At 39.4% G+C, this 26242-nt stretch overlaps 1 protein-coding gene across 1 annotated transcript in view; it reads right to left on the reverse strand.

Moving 5' to 3' along the window:
- Positions 1–347: 347 nt before the first annotated feature.
- The window catches only part of gabrb2a (gamma-aminobutyric acid type A receptor subunit beta2a), a 123096-nt gene continuing 97201 nt past the window's right edge, over positions 348–26242 (reverse strand). The window contains exons 6-11 of the mRNA XM_057851186.1: positions 23892–23974; positions 17818–17955; positions 13855–14007; positions 8634–8878; positions 8151–8291; positions 348–2222 (exon numbers count right to left, since the gene is read on the reverse strand). Of these exons, the coding sequence (XP_057707169.1) occupies positions 1866–2222; positions 8151–8291; positions 8634–8878; positions 13855–14007; positions 17818–17955; positions 23892–23974 (1117 nt within the window). The 3' untranslated portion in view covers positions 348–1865. The remainder of the gene's footprint in view (positions 2223–8150; positions 8292–8633; positions 8879–13854; positions 14008–17817; positions 17956–23891; positions 23975–26242) is intronic.

The raw sequence follows: 26242 nt of genomic DNA on the forward strand, positions 1-26242 counted from the left end.
TACTTTTGCAAGGCACTGTACCTTTCATTGTGTCAAAGTGTCATTTTGTCAGTGTTTTCCCATGAAAAGATATACTTATATGTCTGCAGAAATGCGAGAGGTGTACTCACTTTTGTGATACACTGTATACCTTGTAAGTTAATTTTATTGCTGACACTGCGTTTCAGGGTCATCAACATTTTTGCCCACCCTGCCACAAAAGTCAAACACTGCCTATGATCAGTTCACAATAACTAGAAGTAGTTCAGAGTTAGTGTCCACAAGAACAACAACTACTTGAGCGGCGACTTGACTGGCCTTCAGCCTGTACTAACAATACTTTTCTGAACAGTGTGAGGCCACCAAATAAATGCCACCGTGCACCTTGTTATTGAAGTGATAGACTGTATTGAGTTTTAATTGAATTTAGATACATCTTCATAGTTGTTGACAATCATTACACAACATATTTACAGTCTTTTATGAAATATTACAATTGGAATTTACATAAACTTTGTACAAAATACGCCTGACTTCAATGCCTGGATAGCGGGGTCCTTGTTAAGTCGTTTGCAGAGAACAAAACATGGACCCAGTAGCCACTGGTGTCTGGAAGTGCTTTAGTTTGAGCAAGGAGGTGCTTCAAGAGTCCGTTAAAAAGAAAGAAAAGGGAGAAAAGTCCAAAAAGCACATCAACAGCAAAGTTGTGAATTTGTGTTCGATGTTTCTCATTTTTTAATCTTAGCTCAGTTGAATTGCTTTCTTTTTTTTTCTCGACGGAATGGAAAATTATTTATGTGTAATCCAACTGCAAAACAACAACAGTTAAATAGAATAAATTGTTAATATTTACACAACGTGAGTATTGATTTTATAAAAATGAATCATCTCTTTTTCTTTTAACATGATTTATATTTATCTACATGTTTTTTTTTTCAGAACAGAAACCTAACCACAATGAAACGTATCATACTTCTATCATTCAATTCTACTGATAAAGATGATTGTGGATTGCCATATTTATGCAGCAACTCATTGCAATGAAAGGGCAGCCGATTAGTATCTCCTCCCAGCGGTTTTTCCTCGCCTCTAAAGCTCTTCTCACCATGGCAGAAAGTAGGGAAGAGTCAAATGTTCTTTTTTTTTGTTCGTTCGTTTGTTTACAAAAAACAAAACAGGATGAAATGGACTTGATTTGGTCCGTGCCGCAAAAAGCAAAAAGCGAAACTTAAACGCCAAAATGTCCAACGATGCCGCTTCTTCACCAAATGTCCTTGATTTGTTTTTTTGTTCTGTCCAGCATCGGCACTGCCAAAGCTGCTTTCTCCAACTTTCCTTTGCCGTCATCGTGATTATCCTCATCACAACTGAGATGCAAATGAAATCAAACGTGAGCATGCTTTTCAAAGGATGTTTTGGATTTACAATAATTATAGGAAAATAGACTATCAAGGATGACTCCTTTAAAATCATTGATAAAGCTTTCCCGGATGCAGACGTCTTCGGCTACGAAGTAAATAGATACTAAACAAAACAAATCCTTAAAGTATATGCAAACACAAGCATAAATATTTGATCCACAGAGAGTAAGCTACGAATGACAAATATTAGTGATATATTGAAATTCCTGCACCATTACTGTCCTTTTAGGAGTGTTTGTCCAATCCGCGGAAGGTGTTTCCCAAATGCTAAAAGAGTCACCGTCATGTTGGTGCTGCTGCCGCCTGTCCAAAATGTCCTTGCGCTCTCTTCGTGTTGTCTAAAATGAACCCGCTAAAAGGTGGTGCACCGTTTATCGCTCATTCACGCACTCGCAACATCTCTCTATTCTCGCTAAATTCCCTGCTCCCCGTATTTGCGCGCCCGCCTCGAGATGGCCGCCGAGCTTAATGGACGTAGTAGAGCCAGTAGACCACGTTGAAGAAGGAGAAGACGGTGGGGAAGATCATCCTGGACCACTTATCGATAGAGTTCACGTCGGACAAGTCCGGGATGTTCACCTTGAGCTGCGAGGCCCGTCTCCGTAGGCGCGACTTCTTCTGAGCGTGGCGCTCCAAGGCGCTGTGGCCATAGTTCTGGCGGGCCATGGCCGCCCTGCGGTATTGCAGCGTGGAGCTTTCGTAGGCCAGCATAGTGTTGCGGGGGTCTCCGGGCGCTCCAAGGCCTCGGGACAGATCTCCGGCGGCCCCCATTTCGTTCTTCATCTCCAGGGTGCTGAACAGGATGTTGTCGTCGGGAGTCATCTGTAGCGTGAGGGTGCAAAGATAGGCCATGAGAAGTGACTGTTTTCGGGAAAACGACAAAAGCTAAGGTCAGCTACGTAAATTATGAAAACACTACTGAAGGTAATGCACGTCGGCGCTAGCGAGACATTCTAATGACTTAGAAAAGCAGCACAGTGGAACCTTGTTGCCAGTCAGGCACAATTTGAATTTACTGTATTTCTGTCTTCTGTGCAGACCTGACCTTTGACATTTACACCATTCTGGAACCACCCTGTTACCTGTATCTATACTTATGTACAGTGAGGAGCAGAAGTATTTGCACCCTTTGAGATTTTGCAAGTTCACCCACTTGAATGAAGGAATTCGGCCCACCGGCCAAGCCGCCGGAACCGCGACAGCCAAACCAGTAGCCATCCCGCTGGCGCAGCCCCCAGCAAGTCGTTGCCTGGTACACCAGACTCACTGCTGTTCCAGCTATTGAGTCTAGCCACCATTCAGCGGATACAATTTCCAGGGCGGAGCAAGCCACAGCAAACAGACAGCGGAGTGAACCAATCAGCGACGGGCAAACGTGATGTTAGTAAAATGACGAGGGCAGGACGAGGGACTTGCGCGCGGAAGTAAACATATGAAGAGAGTGGAGTTTATTCAACATGGCTAGCGCGAGACAGACTGTTGTCAATGACTCGTGTCGATGTGTTTTTGGTAATTTAAAACTGATTTTACCGTGGATTGGAACATATTCTCGGCTCTCCCATTCACCATCTGTGTTGTTGTGGAGACGACTTTCGCGAGTGACGTTGCTCGTTAAGAACACGTCACGCAAATAAACGAATCTGATTTATCGATTGATTTTGTACCTGCTCAAGAGGCCGTTAATGGGCTGGTTCCCAGACTTTTCTCTCAGTGTTTGAAAAATACAGGGAGAACAGTCTGGCCGTGCCAGGCAAAGCAAGTCGGCCGGGGAGGCCAAATTCCGCGCGTTCACTCCAGCGTTAACCCTTTGTACTGACTCCATTTTGAACGGTTAAAGAAAGCTCACCGAGAACAGGTTGACAATTTATTCGTCGACAGGGATCAAAAAGCAAGGCAAAAACAGACGACGGAGAGGCAATACTGGATCCAGGGTCAGCCAAACAACTGATACATCGAACATGTCCCCGAGAAGAGACAGTTGTTATCTAAATGGTAAATGGTGTTATACTCATATAGCGCTTTTCCACCTTTCAAGGCGCTCAAAGCGCTTTACACTATCTCGCCATTCACCTACTGGTGACGTACCACCAGGAGCAATGTGGGGTTCAGTATCTTGCTCAAGGATACTTAGACAAGTTCATCAGGGCGAAGAATCGAACCCACAACCTCTGGGTTGGGGGACAACTACTCTACCACTGAGCCACACCACCCTACTCACACAATCACAGGTGTCAAACAGATTCCAGAAAGGGCCAAGTGGGTGCAGGTTTGCTTTCCAACCAATGAAGAGGACACCTTTTCACCAATTAGATCTTTTGCATGTGTAATCAGTTAACTTTGTCAGGTGCTGCTTGTTTCAGCAGGAAGTTCATTGGTTAAACTCTGCGCGTTATCGGTTGGAACAAAATCCAGCACCCACTTGGCCCTTTCTGGAATCAGTTTGACACCTGTGATCTAAATGTTCAGTCTTTTAAAAGCTGCGGTGGAGTGGGTCGGGCGGAAGACGTGCCTGGGTGCTGTCTTGGGATAATCCTCCTGTGGCAGGTTTGGACGGTCAAATTTGTTTGTCATCTTTCGTGGCTGTGACGTGGTTGCCATGGCAACTGAGGTATGTCTTGACGTCTAAGGCGCCTAGCTATCAACTTGTTGTCTTGGTAGGGCAGGGTATTCTGACCCCACCGAAGAGGTGCTGACGTCCTTTCCTTCGCTTATCAGGTGAGGGCTGATAAGCTGGACAACTTTACTGTGTCAAATGGCATGGAGCAACGTCCCTCAAACTATGGTTAAATGCTTTACTATAATGAATGTGTTAGACTAATGCAAATTTATACGGTGTCCGCGAGAAAGGTAATCATCCCCTTCAATTACATACATTTCCCCTTGTAATGTCCCCTTTGCCGAAAAGCAGCCCCAAAGCATGAGGTTTCCACCCCCATAATTCACAGTGGGGATGGTGTTCTTGGGATTGTTCTCCTCCTTCTTTTTCCTCCACAGATGACGGGTAAAGTTTGCACCAAAAAAGTTCTATTTTGGTTTCATGTGACCACATGACTTTCTCCCATGACGCCGCTGCATCATTCAGATGGTCCCTGGCAAACTTTAGACAGGTCTTCACATGGACTGGCTTAAACAGGGGAACCTTCTGAGCAATGCATGATTTTAAAACATTGCACCGTAGTGTTCTACTGATAGGTCATTGACCAGCTCCTGCTGTGTAGTTCTAGAGTGAGCCTTCACGAGTATAGATTCTACATGGGGCCCCAGTCCGGGGTAGATTATCAGTCATATTTAGCCTTTTCCATTTTCTAACAATTGCTGCAACTGTTGATTTATTCTCATCCAGCTGCTTTCTAATTGTCCTATAGCCTTTTTCAGCTTTGTGGAGCCCAACAATTTTTTTTTGGTGTCTTTCGAAAGCTCTCTTGTATAGCCCATGGTAGCAGTTGGATTATGACTGACTGTGGGGTGCACAGGTGACAATATTGAGCTCAAACGGGTGGTGGGTGGGTGGTTACTCGTGGGTAAAGGTAGACTAAAAACTCTTTGAGTGTCATAATTACAGCTAATTCTCAGGGGTACAAATACTTATGAACCCCAGAAAATCGCAAATAAATTATTTAAAAAATCATACAATGTGATTTCTGGATAGTTTTTTTTTCAGATTATGTCTCTTTGAGTGGAAATGCATCTACGATTGAAATGTCAGACCTTTAACTATTTTCTAAGTGGGTGAACTTGCAAAATAGCAAGCGGTGCAAATACTTCTGCTCCTCACTGTATATAATGAACTTTGTGTGAGTGTGTATTTGTTCCCTATAGACTCCAAAACGGCTTGGCGAATTTTGACGAAATTTTACACAGCTGTACTTTATGTTACTGGGAGTGTTCTTGGATGGGTTTTATCTCTGTAGGCCTCCATTTAGTGTGGAAAATTAGTTAGAAACTCCAAAAATGAACATAGAAAATCCCTGATTGTGGAGGCGACAGCGCCACCTTTTGGAAAAAAGACGCGTCTCTTGCGACTGCAGTGTCGCAGTTGGCTTTCAAACGTTACGATTTTATGGACAAATATAAATGTGCTGTGATAATACATTGTGGCTTTGAGTACCCTCCAATGGTAGACACTGGATTAAAAAAAAAAAAAAAAAAAAGTACAAATTTCAATGTGCTGTTATAATACATTGTGGCTTTGAGTACCCCACAACAAAACGCTGAATTAAAAAAATGTACAAATTTCTGGATTATTACTAAGGGATTCATTTCAGCTGGATGGTCATACTGTACACACTGACGGAATAGCGATTGCGCATTAACCCCTTTATGCACTGCAAATTTATAACGTCTTAATCAGTTTATTTTTCTTAAATCTAGTCAAATAAATTACGAGTTTTGGGTGTTAAAGACGAGTTAACAGATTAATGTGTCAGATTATTCCAACTGCTATAAGTAAATATTATTATTTGTTCTATAAGTAAAGATTTTCACTTAAATCAAGAAAAAAATGTTTTTAAATAATGTTTTATAGAATATCTATTCTTTAAAAACATTTCAACATTTGAAAGGTTTTTTAAGATTAAATATACAAATTTATTTCTTAGAGTAAGTCTATAAAGCTTATTTTCAGCCAGATATTTTTATTTTACGAAATCTGAGTAAAATTAAAGCACTGACAGATAATTAATTTCACTTATTTCTGATAGAATTATGCTGAAAACAAAGAAATTTAACTAGTTTTAAGAAGGTTTTTGAAGTTTGGTGTACCTTTACTAATACTGCATTACAGCTGCATCTCTAAGGAAAGTATGTATTTATCTGCGATTCGGTTGTACTGCGTTAATGTTACACAAACCTGAGCAACGCTGGGTCATACTGCTAGTTTACAATATTTAAAAAAGATAAAACAATCCAGGACCAACAACTAATACCAAGTCAAGCATCCATAGCATCATTTCATCTGGATATTTTATAACCTCTATACAGCTGAGTTTGTCAGTGTGGCTGTCCGTGTGTTGGTGTTTTATGGATGGCGAAATGGCTGGTCAGATTTTGACAAAATTTTACACAGCTACAGTCAGTTTTACACCGCAGGTCTTAATGCACAAATCCGATTTTTTGGTCTTTTTCTGACTCAAATGAGGCATTAACTTCACAATCTGAACGGGACAAGTTGCATAAAAGTAGACCATTTCAAATGCAATCTAGGTAACTTTCGCATGTGGTTAAAATCCGATCTGGGCCACATTTTTCCAGGATGTGGCTACGGTCTGAACTGTCAAGTCTCCCAAATCGGAATTCATCCAGCAATTACGTCAGCAAAGAACGAGAGCGGCAGGCAGGACGGCAGCGATGTAGCTGTGCATTAGCGTTAGCGCCTGGTTTTTACACAGGGGGCTTGACCACAATCATAAAAAAATAAAATGAAGAAAAAGGATAAGCCTGATAATGCTCGGTTTTCTTTCTGTGCGCCAAATAAGCAATATTTCATTATTGCTTACATGGCCAAGTCGGGGCAAACTGAAAATTTTGTTACTTTTTTGAGTAATACAAAAATGTAAATCACTTCACTAAAAATTACAGTAGCAGGATTATTTACTCTACTGTAAGAACAATATTACGTGTGTTATCATAGCTTTTACCAACAAAACAAAAAGATTGTTTGTTGTTCTTTCTCCTAATGTATTATGACAGTGTACTTGCTGTTGTGTTGTGTTGTGGTTAGTTGGTTAGCATTCTTATCTTACAGTTCTGAGGTTGCAGGTTTGAATCTGAGCGTTCCAGCTTCTTCTGCTTACAAAAACATGCATCTTTGGTAAGTGAAAACTCTTAAGTTGTACAAAGTAACTCATTGGCTGCCATTGGCATTTCCCAGTTTCAATGGTTTTGATGGCAATGAATGAGTTAAAAGACATTCTAAATCCAAACTAGTAGAAGGAAATTTTTTTTTATATTTGATAAGGTTCCACTGCACATTTTCTAAACTATTGATCATCCGTCAACTGTATGTGATAGTATAACCACAGCACTATGACATAACATTCCTGGAAAAGCAAAACGCACTCCACAAACTAAATTCATCTCAGAATTTCAACCAGCGTGGCTAAAATTCTGTCGATTGACAACAAAGACAAACGGAATTAAATCAAAGAGGAAGCAAGGCAAAGGAAAATGTGACAGGAGAAAGTTGAGAGAAACTGTAGGGACTTGGCAGAGATGAAGGAGAGGCTAAAAAGGTTCAGGTGGGTCAGGAGAGGTGAATTCACTTGAACATTTCTTCATCCATCGCCTGACTTCTGAGGAAAACGACCCAATATCATCTAATCCTGTCTTGTTGGAAATTGAGTATTGTTTTTGGAGTGAAGCCACAAGTTGTCATAACGCTGAATAGATCGCTAATCAAACAATCCCATTTTACCCAGAGTGACTTTACTGTATTGATATCTCAATTGTATAGCTACTGATACGATCTCCTTCTATTTCATATTTGGTAATTGCCCATCAATTTCATGTACAGCTCAAGTTGAATTTGGGGAAAGAAGAAGCCAAACTGCTAAGCCGTGGACGTCAGGAAAATGCATGAAGAGCAAACCAAGAGAGGGAGGAAAAAACACAATGGTGGGAGTGATGATCAAAGTTGCCTTAAAAAAAGTCTATAGAACTCAAAGAGATGCACAAAAAACTAACAGCATTTTCCTCTGATCGGGTTCGATTCAGATTGATGACATTAGTTTTGACTTTCAAAACCTCCAGTACCTTATTTCTTTGCTCGCCTAGTCCTAATGCGGCATCGTCCACAAAGATGGGATCCCACATCGAGTCATACGCGTCAATTTCCCTCTGTTTCATTCTGGCATACAGAGCATCATCTCTCTGAACTACATTTCCCACCAGCCACTGCAAGCATACAAAATCAGCACTGTTACTTCTGGGAAAGGAAAGGCTGTTTGATTGATTCTTTTATTTGGACGTTGCTGTCGTTGGCGCTAGCTTCTGAAGACTTAAAATGGGGAGGCTCCATCCGGGGAGTTTTTGCAAGGCTCCCTTGCTCTTTGAAAGACACAGCAACATGGAGATCAAGTGTAACAATGCATTCACTCCTTCGGAAGCACACACACGTATAAATGGAGTGTAAAAGGACATTTAGCATTGGAGGGAATCAGGTATTGGCTAGCACACACGCACGCACACACGCACAGAGGACAAATCTTTCGACGGGAGCGGCGACTGCACGTGTACCTTGTTGGGGTCGGGTCTAAGCTTCTCGTTATTGGCCGTGGCCGCCTTCTCAGCCGCTTTCTTCTGTCTTTGCGGGCCCTGTCCAAAGAAGATGTAGTTGACGAAGGCGTATTCCAGCAGGGCCAGGAAGACGAAGACGAAGCACCCCATCAGGTACATGTCTATGGCCTTCACGTAGGGGATCTTAGGGAGCGTCTCTCGCAAGTGCGTGTTGATGGTGGTCATGGTCAGCACCGTGGTGATCCCTGGAAAAAAGTGTTTGGCCACATTGTGAGGAAAAGTATTGAGTTCAATTCAAAGTGTAGTACCGTAATTTTCGGACTATAAGTTGCTTCCACTATAAGCTGCTACCCACCTGTGGTGGCTACTAAGCCTGAATGATATATCGTTTAAACATCGCCATCGCGATGTGCACGTGCGCAATAGTCCCATCGCAAGCATGTGCGATAGTTTTGTTTTTTAATCCATATACGCCTTGCTTTCTACTCTGAGCACAGGCTCACACCATCCCTCTCCCAGCCCTTTGTTCCTCTCAGTCACTGCGCACTTGCTTATTAAAGTTAACGATGGCTTTGATCAACAATTTTTTTCATGATGATGATAAGATAAAAACGTGGCTTGGGAGACTAGCACATAACGAGACGAATGCCAGTTTTCGTCTGACGAGACAACGAGACGAAAATGTGACATAGTTTCTGTCATATGTTCACAATGCGTGAGTCAGCATGACATTTTTATATTGTTCGTGGAGTATGTCAGCTTGCACCATAGCAGTGTTTGGGTCGTGTCACTCATGTAAGATGTGATGCGTCTCTCCCTCACTCGCCTTACGGGAGTTTAGGATGCGTTTCAAGCGAGGCTGCTTGCTTATTTGGAAACACATGGTAAGATTAGTTTTCTTATCTTGGAAAGATAGAATATGCAATGTTGCTTTAGCCATTAAAGGTCTGTGCTGAGTGATGATCACACATTAAATGTAACTCATTGTTTTAGCATTAGCATAGGGTGACAATATTTTGATTTCCAAAAAGAGGACACCCGGCCCGGCCTCAACAGGCTTTTTTATTCCTAAAATAATAGAACAATAAAAATGTGAGAAAACTGGATTGAAATAATGATTTAAAAAAAAATAAAATATATATATATATATATATATATATATATCTTATGTATAAGCGAATCATCCTTGAACAAAATAATAGCTGTCTTTTCAATTGTTATTGTAAAAATAAATAATCTGAAATAATGTTCTAAATAGTTCTTCTGTAGAAAATCCAGCTTCAACAAAAAGCCCTTTTCTTTTTTCAGTGAAATAATGTAAATCAAACCGTAGCCTCACAACAATAGTAATTTAACAAAAAAAAAAAAAAGTCACTTTTTTCTTTAGAAAAATAACGAAAACCGGTAATTTTCATTAATTTATAAAACCCCGCCGGACACCCCGGACAGAATGTGAAAAGTGGACATGTCCGGGCAAAAGACGACGTTTGGTCACCCTACATTAGCGTCAACTTTAGCGTGGCGAGCATCCTCTTAAATCCTCTTGATCAAAACGTGTTTGAAAATAAATTTGAATGCAAAGTAATTGAAGGTCGAGAACAAATATTTCAGTTCTACAAACAATCAATCACATACAAACTCACACTCATATTCACAACAAGTGACAATTTCAAGTCTTTGGTTAGCAGAAAACTAATATTTTAAAATGTTCATTTCTATTATATACAGTGGTATGAAAGAGTATCTGAACTTTTTGGAATTCGTCACATTTCTACATAAAACCACCATCAAATGTGATCTGATCTTTGTCAAAATCACACAGATGAAAAAACTATGATTTTACGAAAGCCACCCAAACATTTCTAAGTTTTCATATTTTGATGAGGATAGTATGAAAACAATGACAGAAGGGGGAAGAATGAATAATTAAACCATCACATTTAATATTTTGCCCCCCCCTGGCAGCAATAACTTCAACCAGACGCTTCCTGTAGCTGCAGATCAGTTTGGTACATCGCTCAGGACTAATTTTGGCCCATTCTTCTCTACAAAACTGCTGTAATTCAGTCAGATTCCTAGGATGTCTGGCATGAATCACTGTCTTTAGGTCATGAAACAGCATCTCAATGGGGTTCAACTCTGGACTTTGACTTGGCCACTCCAGAACATGTATTTTGTTCTTCTGAAACCATTCTGAAGTCCATTTACTTCTGTGTTTTGGATCATTGTCTTGTTGCAACATCAATCCTCTTTTTAGCTTCAACTGTCTGACAGATGGCCTCAGGTTTTCCTGCAAAACATCCTGAAAAACTTTTAAATTCATTCTTCTATTAATGATTGGAAGTTGTCCAGGCCCTGAGGCAGCAAAACAGCCCCGAATTACGATGCTCCCACCACCATGCTACATGGTGGGGATGAGGTATTAATGTTGGTGAGCTGTTCCATCTTTCCTCCACACGTGACGTTGTGTTTTACTCCCAAACAATTCAACTTTGGTTTCATTGGTCCACAAAATATTTTGCCAAAACTTCTGTGGAGTGTCCAAATGCCTTTTTGCGAACATTAAACAAGCAACAATGTTGACAATTTTGAGACAGCATTGGCTTCCTCTGTGGAGTCCTCCCATGGACAACATTCTTGGCCATTGTTTTACATATACTTATTGTGTGCACAGAGCCAGTGATTTCTGCAAGTCTTTAGCAGACACTCCTAGGTTCTTTTTTTTTTATCTCTCTGATTATTGTGTGCTGAACTCTTGGCTTCATCTTTTGTGGACGGCCACTCCTTGGGAGAGAAGCAACAGTGCCAAACTCTCTCCATTTGTAGACAACTTCTCTGACTGTCGATTGATGAACATCCAGACTTTTAGCGATGGTTTTGTATCCTTTCCAAGCTTTATACAAATCAACAATCCTTGATCGCAGGTCTTCAGACAGCTCTTTTGACCCAGCCATGATGCACATCAGACAATGCTTCTCATCAAGACAATTCTTACCCGGGCAGCTTTAAACCACTCATCAGCGATTGGACGCGCATCTGACTTAAAATGGTTTCAATTGCTCTTTAAGTCTCCTTAGGCAGAGGGTTCACTTTAGAGATGTCCTCCCGATCGATCGGGTCCGATCACGTCATTTTCAAAGTATCGGAATCGGCAAAGACATGCCTTTTATAATATATATATATTTTTTAAGTAAATCGTTTTCTAATTGTATTTAACGTTACAGACATAATGTGTTACTCTCTTCCAGAGTCTTTAGTTTAAGCTTAAGGTAGGGGCGACAATTAACATTTTTTACATTTATCACGTTACAACATTTAACGAAATTAACGCATGCGCTGCACGACCCACTCACGCATTGTTGCGTTCAATCTATAATGGCGCGGTTTTACCCATACAGTATATAGAGCTTAAAGGCAGCATAAAATGAATAGAGTGAATTTTGGCAGCCTTTGGAGCCTTTTTTTTAAATGGCTAAAGCCTTACATTCCCTCTCCCAACGATGAGAATACTCGTGGGAAGCAATGTACGGAGGTAAGGTAGTTGTTGATCTTTTTCTTAACACCCTATGTTACTTCCCAACGCAGAGAAGATATATCAATTGGTACCACGATGCACAGTCATGGTTGCACTTCCCATCATGCATTTGGGCAGAAGTTAAATGGCTATAGTATCATTTACTGAAAGCTCAACAAATACACTAGATGGCAATATTTAGTCACAATATACAAAGTCACATTTATCCTTTAAGAATTACAAGTCTTTTTATCCGTGGATCTCTCTCACAGAAAGAATGTTAATAATGTAAATGCCATCTTGAGGATTTATTGTCATAATAAACAAATACAGTACTTATGTACTGTATGTTGAATGTATATATTCGTCCGAGTTTTATTCATTTTTTTCTTAATGCATTGCCAAAATTTATATGATCGGGAAAATTATCGGGAATGATTGGAATTGAATCGGGTGCAAAAAAAAAAAGCAATCAGATCGGGATCGGCAGATACTCAAACTAAAATGATCGGGATCGGATCGGGAGCAAAAAAACATGATCGGAACAACCCTAGTTCACTTACTAATTCCCCCCCCCCCTTCTGTCATTGTTTGCATGCTATCCTCATTAAAATATGAAAACCTATAAATGTTTGGGTGGTTTAAGTTAAAGCAGACACTGTGTTTTCATCTGTGTGATTTTGACAAAGATCTGATCACATTTGATGGTGATTTTATGCAGAAATGTGGGAAATTCCAAAAGGTTCAGATACTTTTTCATACCACTGTACATAGGGAAAAATACCTTTAAATAAAAAAATAAAAAAAACTGTTACTATTGATGTTTTTGAACTCACTCAGTATTACCATAGATAGTCAAATGCTACAGAAAATCTCTTTAAGTGAGTGTTTATAATGTATGCAATTATGTACCCAAACAGATGATAAGTAGGCTAAATACATTGCAAAGTGCTGTCAAGCATCTGCTATTAGTCACGGCACGATTCACCTGGTTTTTTTTGTTGTTTTGTTTTTTTAAGTTTTGTTGATGTTTTTTTTTTTTTTTTACGTGCATTGTTCTTGATACACATTAGTCATCTGCATGCACAATCTGCATTTGGTCAGATTCACACGTATTATAAATAACCCAGCGGTCTGTGTAGCTCCCAGCCTCGCGTCTCATTGGCCGCTGCATGTTTGCAGGACTGGGCAGATCTCGAAATCACGTTAGCCTCCAAACAGCCCATGCGGGGCTCCAACCTGCATGTGTCCCACTTCGGAACACAAATGGCGCGTGACAAGAATGACACACATAAACGCTCGGAGCCGCTTCCTCCCGCGGCTCTGACCTTCCGAGCCGAACGCCAAAATTGAGCTTCGTGGCATTTCATTTTAGCGCGGCTAGAAATATGAAAAAGTGCATTATTGTAATAGGGCTTCACTTAGCTAGCCGGTGAGAGACAGACGGGCAGAGAGAAAGACAGCACGCTTCAAGGTCGAGCCGCTGCGCCTCTCTCCGCATGAGTCATGCATGGAGTCATCTGAACAACAGACATTTAGCCAGGCAGCCTATCACAATCTGCTATCAGTGGCATGCTTAAAGCTAATGAGAAAACCAGTCAAAACACACATCAGACGCTGGACAGACAGTGGTGTCTTCAATGTATGTGTAATGGCTTTTTACGATGCAACCCGGGGTTATTGTTAGCAGCAACCGGGCCGTCCTACCCAGGGCCACTCTGGCAGCAGAGGCATCGTAGTTGATCCAGAAGGAGACCCAGGAGAGGATGGTAATCAGGATGGAAGGCATGTATGTCTGCAGGATGAAGTAACCAATGTTCCTCTTCAGTTTGAAGCTGAGGGACAGGCGAGGATAAGAGCCTGAAGGAGGGCGAAAGCATGAAAATAGATTTTACTCCATGATGCCCACTAATGTACACAAAAAGCAATTGTCTCTGACAGTAATAAGTGTTCCAGTTGCCCCACACAGAATAGCTTCCTGTTGACTGGTCAGCAAATCAGTTCAGGCAATTATAAACCTTTTGGTGTGTAACGTCTTGGCAAAAGTTGGTAAGCATCAGTGTTGTTTTCGTCAACGATGATAACGAAAATATTTTGTCGCCGAATAATTTTTTTCATAACAATGACGAGCTAAAAACGTGGCTCAGGAGACTAGAACATAATGAGACTGTTGAGGTGGTTGCAGCTTAACGTTGCATTCGTAGGAATAATTGACGGAGAATAAGTTTTCTTTCAGCCAAAACTCGGCGTGTTTCATTTCCACCGACATGTGGATAGATCCTCTCTCATTGCTGTCTTCACAGGCAATCCCATTAAGGATGGGCGGATCGATACCAAAATATCGATATTTCGATCCAGCGCGTTAAGTTTTAGGTATCGATCCCCAAGCAAAAGTATCGATATTTGGAATAAATAAATAATAAATATATTTTTTTGTCTGTTTTTTGGGTATATTTTTGTGCACTTTTTGTACGACTTTTGCCTTCGCGTTCTACACGCACGTAAGCAGTGCACGCACATAAGCAGAGCACCGGTGTCTGCTCCCGCCCCCATTTACGTCCCTATCATATGTCGATCAGCATGCTTTTCCTCCGCCCCTCTCACGAGGCACCAACACAGTCACAACAAGCAAACAAACATTTGGAAGCTAGTGGTAGCATGGCTCCGGTATCGACGACGGATCGTAAAAGAAGTCTGGTTTGGACATATTTCATTTTCATAAATAGCAACAAGGCTAAGTGCACAGTTTGTGCCGAAACTGTCAGATATTCTGGTTATACAAAAAGCCTCACGAAACACTTAAACATGCATCCCGACGCACACGACGAATTAAATGAAAAACATGCCGCTCAAGCCGAGGAGGACACGAGAAAAGACAAGAGCACGCCGCCGAAGCAAAGCAAAGTACTTTAGAAGGGGCGATTGCGAAAGGCAGGACTTATCCAGGTAACGTAGGTGCTAATAGATAATCAGAGACGATATAAGCATTCGTGGCTGATGTGCAATATGAAACGATAAATATGGCGTTTTTGTCATCTCACATAAAAAGAACTTTGCAGCACTATTGAATATGCTTTGTAATGGAAAGTTATAGCTACATCTTGTTTGTGAAAAGCAAAGTTCATACCGCATTATATAAAAAAGGTAAAATGACCATAGTGACATATTTAAAGGTGAAGTATTACTGTAAACTAAATGTGAGTCTCCATTTTATTAATTTTTGATGCAATGAGGACAAATCAGCCCACATCACCGTCCATAAGCTAGTCAAGTGAACTACGAGCAAGCAAGTTGGGTATGAAAAAATATATATAAATTATTACTTAACATTTTAAAATTTCCATATTGTTTTATGTTACAATTAAATGCTTGATTTCTAATGTTTTGTTGCTATTTACTTTTATTTTGTTAAAGGTCTGTTTCAGTTATTTCAAAATTGTGTTAGTAAAATAAAATTCAAAAACGGAAAGTGCTATTGTTTATTGGATTTGTTTTTAATGATCTATCATTAGAGGGCGGTAACATGCTACAATTAATTTGTTCTTTAATTAGATAAAAAATATTTAACTTAGGTAGATTAAAATTTGATCAAATACAACAAATGCATATAACACACACACACATATATATATATATATATATATATATATATATATACAGGGGTGCACATAAGTGGTCCGCATGCGCGCATGCGTACTGGACGTAGACAAACGCGCTGGCCCTCAACGTCTTCCATATGCTTTTGCGTACCGATGGCTGACCACTGTATTTGCGGCGGACACGAGAAAATCGCTTCTCAAAATGTCAAAGAGGCAGGCCCCACTGAGTACCGGTAATTACTTCCGTGTTCCCCCACCCCCGTCAAAAGACAGACAGACGACAGAGACGTCACCGGAGCTACCGAAAAAAAGGACTTTTGCTGAAAAGTGGCTGCAGGAGGTACCATGGCTAGAAGCAAATGATGCTCGCACGGAAATGTGGTACAAAATTTGCCGTGAGAATTCCAATGTCGCTAATAAGAGCAGTGCGTTTTATGTAGTAGGGTCAAAGAATTTCAGCCATCCAAACTTTGAAAAGCACGAAAAAAACAGAGCATGTGGCACTTAAGCAAACTATCGATGTCAGACAGCACTCCACTCGCCCTGCAGAGCGCCATGCACTGACAAACGTGTTTTTGCTCGCATTTCACAAAGCTAAACATGCACGTTCAATGAGCTCTTATGAGGAGGAGGGCATCCCACTTTTACAAAGGCTTGGAGTTAATGTGGGAGCCGCATAATGCCCTTTATTTTGAATTAGTGCTTTTATGTTTATTTCTTTACTTTTCACTTCGAAGTAATGGCAATTTTGTTGTGCCAGTTGATGTTAATCGAGCATTAATTGTTAATATAATTAATTAAAGGTAATTGGTTCTAAGTAAAGCTTGTCATAATTTTATCGCATCAGGCGGGTCGGCTCTCAAGCTCAATGAGGACCAAGTCACATCTCCAGGTCCTCCTCTGAGAACCTGGGCAAAAAAATTATGTGCACCCCTCTATATATATATATATAAATTTGAACTTCCGGTATCGATATCGGATCGGGATCGCGATATTTGGCCTTGGTATTACTTGGTATCGGATCAAATCCAAAATCACAGGTATCGCCCATCCCTAGCGTGGAGTACGACAGCTTGCGTTGTAGCAGTGTTTGGGTCGTGTCACTCATGTGAGATGTTCTGCGCCTCTCCATCACACTCCTCACCAGAGTTTAGGATATGTTTCTAGCTAGGCTACGCTCCATCTTGCTTGTTTGGAAACACATGGTAAGATTTGTTTTCTTATTTTGGCAAGAAAGAATATGCAATGTTTCTTTTGCTTTTAAAGGTCTGTGCTCAGTGATCATAACACACTAAATGTGTTGCGTTAGCATAGCATTCGCATTAGCATTAACTTTAGTGTGGCTAGATTCCTCTTAAACGCCTGGCATTTTTGTTTTGTTTTTTTTTCTTTTACATACAGTTCATGGCGTGTAGGTGAGTTCAATTGAAAATAATGTAATGCTTTTCCTGCTATGTGTGTAATATCATGAAGTTGATATTGTCCTTGTAGACGCAACAATATGTGCTCATCTGTCTATGTTCATTCAAAATTGTTGGAAACTTTATTTTTAGACAAATACTTTTGAATTTGACAAATAAAAACATTTTGATTAACTTGACTAAAACTAGAGGACATCTGTGTGAGATTTCGTTGACTAAACCTAGACGAAGACGAACACATTTTCAAAAGACTAAAACGTATTTTCGTGCAAAGGACTAAGACTAAAACAAAAATTAAAAGGGCTGACAAAAACAACACTGTTGGGCATACATCCTGATTCATCCAAGACAGTCCTTTATTTAAATGTCTCGTCCAGTATTGTGTACAGCCTCGAGCAGGACACTTACTAGTCCTTCCTTTTGGAGTTGCACCTGAAATCAACATAGTCCGACGTGTACGCGAGTGATCGCTACATTGAAAGCAGTAGCAGTAACACTTAGCAAAGTTATATCTTAGATTGACTGTATAATTATACCATTGTTATCATGTAGAAAAATTGAACTGTATTTGGTGTTGTGGAAATGGCCACCCTATCATGACACTGTAACACTTTTTTCAATAAGAACTGCTTTAAGCATTGCTTTGGTACCTGTGGAGAACACCACTTTTGTGGAGATGAGTTTATAGTCGACGATAGAAAACTGTGGCAACTCAATCCTGTCGACGCCAGAAACGGCACCTTCTCCTCCTCGCCAGTAGAACTCGATATCATCTGTAGTGTAACCATCTGTATAGAAAAAAAAACAATAGAAATAGAAATAGAAAGATTTAATATCTTCTAATGTAAGTACACAATAATACAACTACAGGGTCCTTTGGAGGACCACAAACTCAATTTTTAGCATTAATGCTGGTTACTAGGTTACTACTCTTAACAGCAATTGTATCAAAAACTTTTGTGTTTTAGCATTAATGCTGGTTACTTGGTTACTACTCTTAACAGCAATTGTATCAAAAGCTTTTGTGTTTTAACTCATACTAACATAACATAAAAGTACTCATATGCTAACAGGTCTTGGGTCTGTGGATGTGCTCTTCCTTCAAAGTGAATTAGGTGTTTAATCAAGCAATGGAAATGTGCTGAAATGAGGATACAATTCTTTGTTTCTGTGCTAACTGTGGACATTTATGCATTTGAAATAATAGAATGCTTGACTTCCTGAAGCGAGGATTGGATCTAAAAGCGTGACGTCAGTGCTGGACGCGTGTTCCAATGCCTTAGAAAAATATGGCAACATGACAATTGGCTATTTTTAGAACCGGACACAACCAGACTTGGATAGTAAAATGGCAACGAATGTAGTAGCAGCTTGTCAAGCATAAGGCAGCAAAATACTGATGTTGTGAAGCTTACTATTTTCGGGACCACACACACGTGAGCCTCACAACCCTGTTGTTATGTTGGGGGTCTAACTGACTTATTTCACATTTTAAAAAATGTAAAAAAATTTTTTTTTTTTAAGGAAAGGAAAAGCACCCATTTTTGTTCGGATAAAGCATGAGAAAAAAAACATAACTCCATGTTTCACAGGAGGGATGGTGTACTTTTGGAGTTACATTATTGTCTCAACAATGCAACTTTTTAGTTTTGAGGCTTCACTAGGTGCTTAATAATTTTTTCCCCTGGCAATTTGATCATGCAGCCCATTCTTCCCCAAGTACCTCCTAATGGTCAAGCTTTTGCTTGGTAATAATAAAAACTAGGGGTGTGAAACGATTAAAATTTTTAATCGAGTTAATTACAGCTTAAAAATTAATTAATCGTAATTAATCGCAATTCAAACCATCTATAAAATATGCCATATTTTTCTGTAAATTATTGTTGGAATGGAAAGATAAGACACAAGATGGATATATACATTCAACATACGGTACATAAGTACTGTATTTGTTTATTTTAACAATAAATCAACAAGATGGCATTACCATTATTAACATTCTGTTAAAGCAATCCATGGATAGAAAGACTTGTAGTTCTTAAAAGATAAATGTTAGTACAAGTTATAGAAATTTTATCTTAAAACCCCTCTAAATGTTTTTGTTTTAATAAAGTTTGTAAAATTTTCAATCAAAAAATAAACCAGTAGCCTGCCATTGTTGATGCCAATAATTATTTACACAATGCTCATGGGTGCTTAAGCCTATAAAATCAACAAGTACACATTTCACTGTGCTGTCATTTTAATCTGAGCGGGGCATGGGCGTTAATTGCGTCAAATATTTTAACGTGATTAATTTTAAAAAATTAATTACCGCCCGTTAAAGCGATAATTTTGACAGCCTAATAAAAACACTAATTTTCCACTTCTTACCAGAGTGATTTGGATAAATCCACAATTGGAGGACATTTAAGCTTGGAAATTCTTGAAAAATAATCATTCACTTTTGTGAATTTCATCTAGACTAATGCTAGCTTGTTAGCTAGTATTAGAAGCTAGCTGTTTAGTTAACTGTTATTGTTGAGTCTAGGGTTGCTAACTGTCCCTTGAAAAACGAAATCGTCCGATATTAACTTACAAGGGACGCACTTTGTTTGTTATTATCATCAAACTTGAAAATAGTGTATTTTTGTACTACGAACAAATACTGGTATGATGTTTTATAAGAATATGCAGGGAAATGCATTCCTCCGCCTATCCTGCTTTTTGACCAATGAGCTGACGGAAAAATGACAATACGAAATCCCACTCATCTCATTGGTCGAGGTACTTTCGCTAACGGAAGACAACATAAGAGTGTGGTAGATAAGAAGTTTAAGTGAAGCGAGAGTAAAAAGGATGTTCAAAATGATGATCATTCGTTGTCTTGTTCTTGTCTGTGTACTCCATTTTCACTAATTATGTTACCGTAATTTTCGGACTATAAGGCGCACCTGACTATAAGCCGCACCCACCTAATCTGACACGAAAACGCCATCTGTTCATTGACAAGCCGCAGCTGTCTTCACTGTATTATGGGATATTTACACCAAAAAATATTAACCAGGAATACTTTATTTGAGAGTGGCGTCATAAGACTGTCATAACACCGTCATAATTATGACATGACACTGTCATGAACATTAATGAATGCTTATGACAGATGTCATTAAGTGTCATCAAGCAAAATATCTCACTTAAATGTAAAAGATCCGGACTGGACATAAATGGAGTTAGTGACAAAATTTGACGGATGACACAGAATGACATCTGTCATAAGCATTCATTAATGCCTATGACAGTGTCATGTCATAATCAGAGGTGGGTAGTAACGTGTCACATGTACTCCGTTACATGTACTTTTGAAAAAAAAAAAAGTATTTCTAAGAGTAGTTTCACTATGCTATACTTTTTATTTTCGCTTGAGTGGATTTGTGAAGAAAAAAACATTACTCTTACTCCGCTACTTTGGGCTACACAAGAGTCGTTACATTTTTTCCTCTTTATTCTACATATTAGATTTTTTATTTTTGCCGGCGATGCCAGGAGTAGCTCAACTAATTTCACCAATGAAACGTCGCAATAATAATCACATGACTCCATTAAACCAATCGGACATAAGCTTGCCGTTCTATGATCAAGCCAGCCTGTTCAATCGCATGGAGTCTTTAAAGCATCGTAAAAAAAAAAAAAGGTAAATAAAAAAATTGACATAGAGCGCGGATTTAGACCTCTCCCAGTTTTTATTTGGCACCGTTTGACCATGGAAAACCGGAGCTAAGATCCTTTTAATTTCATAATAGTAACTATAATGGAGCTATTCACTATTCAAACCAGGAACTATTTTCTCCCTTAGAGGCCACTCATGCTAATGCTTCATTTCATTTCATTTTTTATTTCTCTCGTCGGAATTCAATGATTTTTTTTTTTTTGTATTTCTTTGGCTTAATGTAGTTATGTAATTGGTTATTGTACAGTATAATTATAACAACAGTTCATATAGATAAGTTTGTAATGTGAGATAAAAAATTCCATTTTTTAAAAGAATCAAACAAAAATAAGCAGTTACTCACAATGTTACTCATTACTTAAGTATTCTCTTCTTTTCTGTACTTGAATACATTTTTTGGATGACTACTTTTACTTGAGTAATATTATTTTGAAGTAACGCACGCTTACTTGAGTAAAATTTTTGGCTACTCTACCCACCTCTTGACATAATTATGACTGTCTCATGACGTCGCTGTCAAATAAAGTGTTACCTATTAACTCAAATAAATCAAGAAATAAGTCGCACTGGACTATAAACTGCAGGATTCAAAATAAGAGAAAAAAATATAGCGGCTTATAGTCTGAAAATGACAGTATATTTTTGTTTTGTCAAATTCCTTATATTTGGAGTGATAATTTTTGAAAATTTTATTTTTCAGGGGACTTTGAGTGCACCTAAATTGTAAAAAAAACAAAAAACAAATTACCCGTGAGTTTGTTTGCAATAAAAAAATTTTTTTAAAAAAGTATTTAAAAAAAAACACACGAAAAGGCTCAGGAACCTTAAGCATTAAATTATTCAAATTAAATTAAATTTAGTAATTCTACTATATTTTGTATTAAAAATTAGGGCTGTCAAATGATTAAAAATTTTTAATCGAGTTAGTTACAGCTTAAAAATTAATTAATCATAATTAATCGCAATTAATCGCAATTCAAACCATCTATAAAATATGCCATATTTTTCTGTAAATTATTGTTGGAATGGAAAGATAAGACACAAGATTGATATATACATTCAACATACGGTACATAAGGACTGTATTTGCTTAGTATAATAAATCCACAAATGGCATTATTAACCTTCTTTCTGTTAAAGTGATCCACGGATAGAAAGACTTGTAGTTCTTAAAAGACAAATGTTTTAGTTACAAGTTATACTAATTTTATATTAAAACCCCTCTTAATATTTTCGTTTTAATAAAATTTGTAAAATTTTCAAATAAAAAAAATAAACCTTAGTAGCCCGCTATTGTTGATGTCAATAATTACTTACACAATGCTCATATGGGTGCTGAAGCCTATAAAATCAGTCGCACCCAAGCGCCAGCAGAGGGCGTCAAAACTCCATAAAACACAATTAACAAGTGGGCATTCACTGTACTGACATTTAAATCTGTCTGAGCGGGGCATGTGCGTTAATTGCGTCAAATATTTTAACGTGATTAATTTTAAAAAATTAATTACCGCCCATTAACGCGATAATTTTGACAGCCCTATTAAAAATACATTTGTTAAGCAGTCAGCACAATTGTAGTTTTTTTTGTGAGGAGTTCCTGCCACCCTCCTCAAAGTTAATTAGTGCCGGTGAAAGCGATACAGACCCCCTCAAGATATAAAACAGGTGTCATTCAACTAGTTGTCAGGCAACATATCATCACAACTGTTATGAAAATATTTCCTAAAGGTTGAAAAGTTACCTAGTGTTGCTTTAATGAATCATTTTTTTTCTTTAATTATTGATGAATGTATAAATTTATACAACGTTGTATTTAATCATTGCATGCCATTGACAAGGATACACATCCAATTCATTTAACCCTGGCTGTGAATGCTCATGTTTCAGTGCCATAGCCATCAATGGCAGCTAATGTGTTAAATAAGTGCCCTGTAAGGGTTAAAATAATAATAATAATCATAATTCGTGCATAAAAGTTTAATAATGGCACATTTTTGGCGTGTGTACACTTATTAAAAAAGATAAAATGTTACTTTTAAACAAATGTTGACCTTAGGGGTTCCACCGTAAATCATTTATAGCTTAGTTGCAAGCTAGCATGCCAAACCAGTGGCGGGAGTCCCTGTTGCTGGCTATCGGGGCTTTTAAGACCGATGTCTGTTAAAAATGCATCAAGTTTATCAAGTCAAGTGAGAGTTCTCTACGCTCATTAGTCTGAATAAAATAGCATGTTCTGGCATGAAGCGATTCCAACGTTAAAACCGCTGCCAGTTAATACATATGAGAGCAGATACTGTCTGCTGATCAAAACCGGGCCTGCGTGCTCGACTGTGTGTGTGCCTGAGAGAAGAGGAGGAGAGGAAAAAAGAGGTTATGAGTGATGGAGAGAAAGAGATAAAAAGGCTGCAGGATGAGAGTGTGCAAAGAAAAGAGATGAGGAAGTGATGAGGAGAGCGTAATGGAAGAGGAGCGGAGAGAGGCGGTTCTGACCCACCACTGTTTTTTCCGCCGGCACTTAATTCCGGCAACACTGTGATGAAACCCAGAAAGAGTGAGCCCTACACCGCATCCCAGCCCCATAATCCTCCTCCCCGGGGACCCAGATAAAGCGCGACGAGGACCTCGTCTTTCTCTCTCATGTTCCCCCCTTCCCTCCCCCCTCTTCACGGCGCTGTAAAATGACAAACTCCATGAGAAATGAGCTCTTTCTACCTTGCAAACATGGCGGCGTAACATCCGAATTCACCCACAAACACTGGACCTAATCAAGCCGGTGTAGCTGAATTAATTAGGGTGGATGTTATCAGTCGGCGAACCATTAGTGATGTTCCCCTTCTTGATTTTTATCTCCTCGTATCTCATCAGCCTTTCTCAGCATTTTACATCCCGCCTTATCACGCCGCTTTCTACCTAGCGCTTTCTTCAAAAACCCACAGAGCTGCATGCGTACGTGGGATCTAAATCTACGTCGGCGAGTGGGAGTGAGAGCCCGTTGTCAGGGACGACGGTACTTACAGCTTTCTATCTCCAGGGTGCAGTTTTGCTCATCGAGAGGGTAGCGGCGAAGGTCCATCATGCAGGCTGCAGTGGTGGTGATCCTAGACATAGAAAAGAGCGCTTTGTCAGTTTGCAGCTTTTTTCTTTTAGAGCGGTAATGGCAAATAGTCATAGAACAGATCAAATAAAGTGAGTACATCATCAGGTGGGGGCTTATAAAACACAGGCGTTAAAGTCAAGGCTCAGTGGCCAAATTTGGCCCACTGTGTCTGTCCGAGTGACCTAAATAGTGGTCCCCCAACCACCGGACCAGTCCGTGGCGCATATACTAATAAATAATTTATTAATGATCGCATTCAGCCCTGTGCCACTTGCCACATCAATCTGCCTGCCTACTAATCTGAGTAGAGATTTGTGGACCTCGCCCTCTAGTGGTGGCCGCCATGACTGGGGTGTTTACGAGAGCTGGGAATCATTGGGCACCTAATGATTCGATTATGATTACGATTCAGAGGCTCCGATTCGATTATAAAACGATTATTGATGCACCCCCCTCCTTGTTTTTTTATTTTTTTATTTATTTTATTTATTTTTTTTTTTTTTCATGTTTTGTACATTAGTTCCAAAATTGTTCAAAAATCCTCTCAGGCTAAACCAAACTACTATTTCAGTATCAAGTTAACATACAACAGTAAACAAATATACAAAAATAACAGTAAATAAAAAAAACTCCAGTTTTTTTCCCCTTCTGTCTACTTTTGTCAAAGTTTTAAAACTATTTCATCATTTAAAGATAGATTCAAGACAAGATTCTACCGATTTAGTAGTATTTTAGATAAAAAGTTAATTAGGTTCGCTACAACAGAGCCTTCGAGAAAGGTCTACTGCTTTAAGATGGCGGCTGTTTACTTACGCCGGAAAGTCTGTCATTTCGCATCTCTGTTCAATAATACATGTTCTAACACCGACGTCGTCTGTCATTTTGCATCTAGTTCTACATATATGATATCTGCTGTAGCCGTATGTTTGTAGCAACTAGCAACTGGGCGTTGTTTGTAGCGGCTGTCAGCCGCAGTCAGGTATTATTGTTTTTTTTATCTAGCGGCATGAATTGACCGTGATATTTACTCTCGGTCCGTTCCTCATTGCGTCCCAAAGACCACGCTGACTGTGTTTTACTTCCGCTTTACCTGGTATAATTCAATAATCGGAATTTGGATATTTGTGAATCGTTCTCGAATCTTCCACGGCCGAATCGCGAAATATCTAAGAATCGGAAATTTCGCACGCCTCGAATCTTCCACGGCCGAATCGCGAAATATCTAAGAATCGGAAATTTCGCACGCCTCTAGTGTTTACACACCTCAGTAGCAGCTCAGCGTCAGTTAATGCAAACAGTAATGATATCTGCCTGCTGCTGGCTGTGTGCTGCGGGCCGCATACCTCAGCAATGGCGGACAGAGTGCTTCCGGTCGTTTTGCTCTGATTAGTCAATAGATATAATAATAATAAAACTGATCATCGTCATCATAGAAATGAATTGGAGCTAGCATCTATTTTTTTTCGATATCTATGCGTGCTTGTCCTCAATAATGACGTATGACATAGGCGCATCAGATAATAATAAGCCCACACGCTAGCGAAAATGACTGAAAAACAGGTCTTTGGACAGCTTTTAACAGGGAAAAGGCCACCTGACGAGTCAGAAGAGGAGCCTACGCCAAGTCCACTCTGCATAATATGTGGCCAAAAGTTAGCAAACGAGGCAATGAAGCCTTCAAAGCTGCTTTAGCACATACAGGCCCTAACAAAAGTCTTGTCACATATCCATTTTGTAGAAACAATTGCTAATAACTAGCATAACGAGCAACAGTACGATCGTTACAGGAGTGTCGCAATGTTTGTGCATTTTATAGCACAAATTCAATGATACATAAAGTTTTTGTTGGTTCAAAGTTGTTGTTCAAACGCTGCTGACGTGCTAATACATAGAAAAGGAAAATGCGCACATTGATCATGGAGGAGAAGCCAACATCGAAGTAACGCCATTCCAAGTGGCCATCGCTACTGCCTCCAGACGACGACTCCTACAGGGACTCATTGGCTGCCATTTTCAGTGATAGACGAACCAGAATGGGGCTAAAAATGAATGTTTTAATTAGGGCTGTCAAAATTATTGTGTTAAAGGGCGGTAATTAATTTTTTTAAATTAATCACGTTAAAATATTTGACGCATTTAACGCACATGCCCCGCTCAAACAGATTAAAATGACAGCAGTGTAATGTCCGCTTGTTACTTGTTTTTTGGTGTTTGACGCCCTCTGCTTGCGCTTGGGTCCAAATGAGTTTATGGGTTTCAGCACAATGAG

Source organism: Corythoichthys intestinalis, chromosome 11 (genome assembly GCF_030265065.1).
Source record: "Corythoichthys intestinalis isolate RoL2023-P3 chromosome 11, ASM3026506v1, whole genome shotgun sequence".
NCBI classification, from domain to species: domain Eukaryota; kingdom Metazoa; phylum Chordata; class Actinopteri; order Syngnathiformes; family Syngnathidae; genus Corythoichthys; species Corythoichthys intestinalis.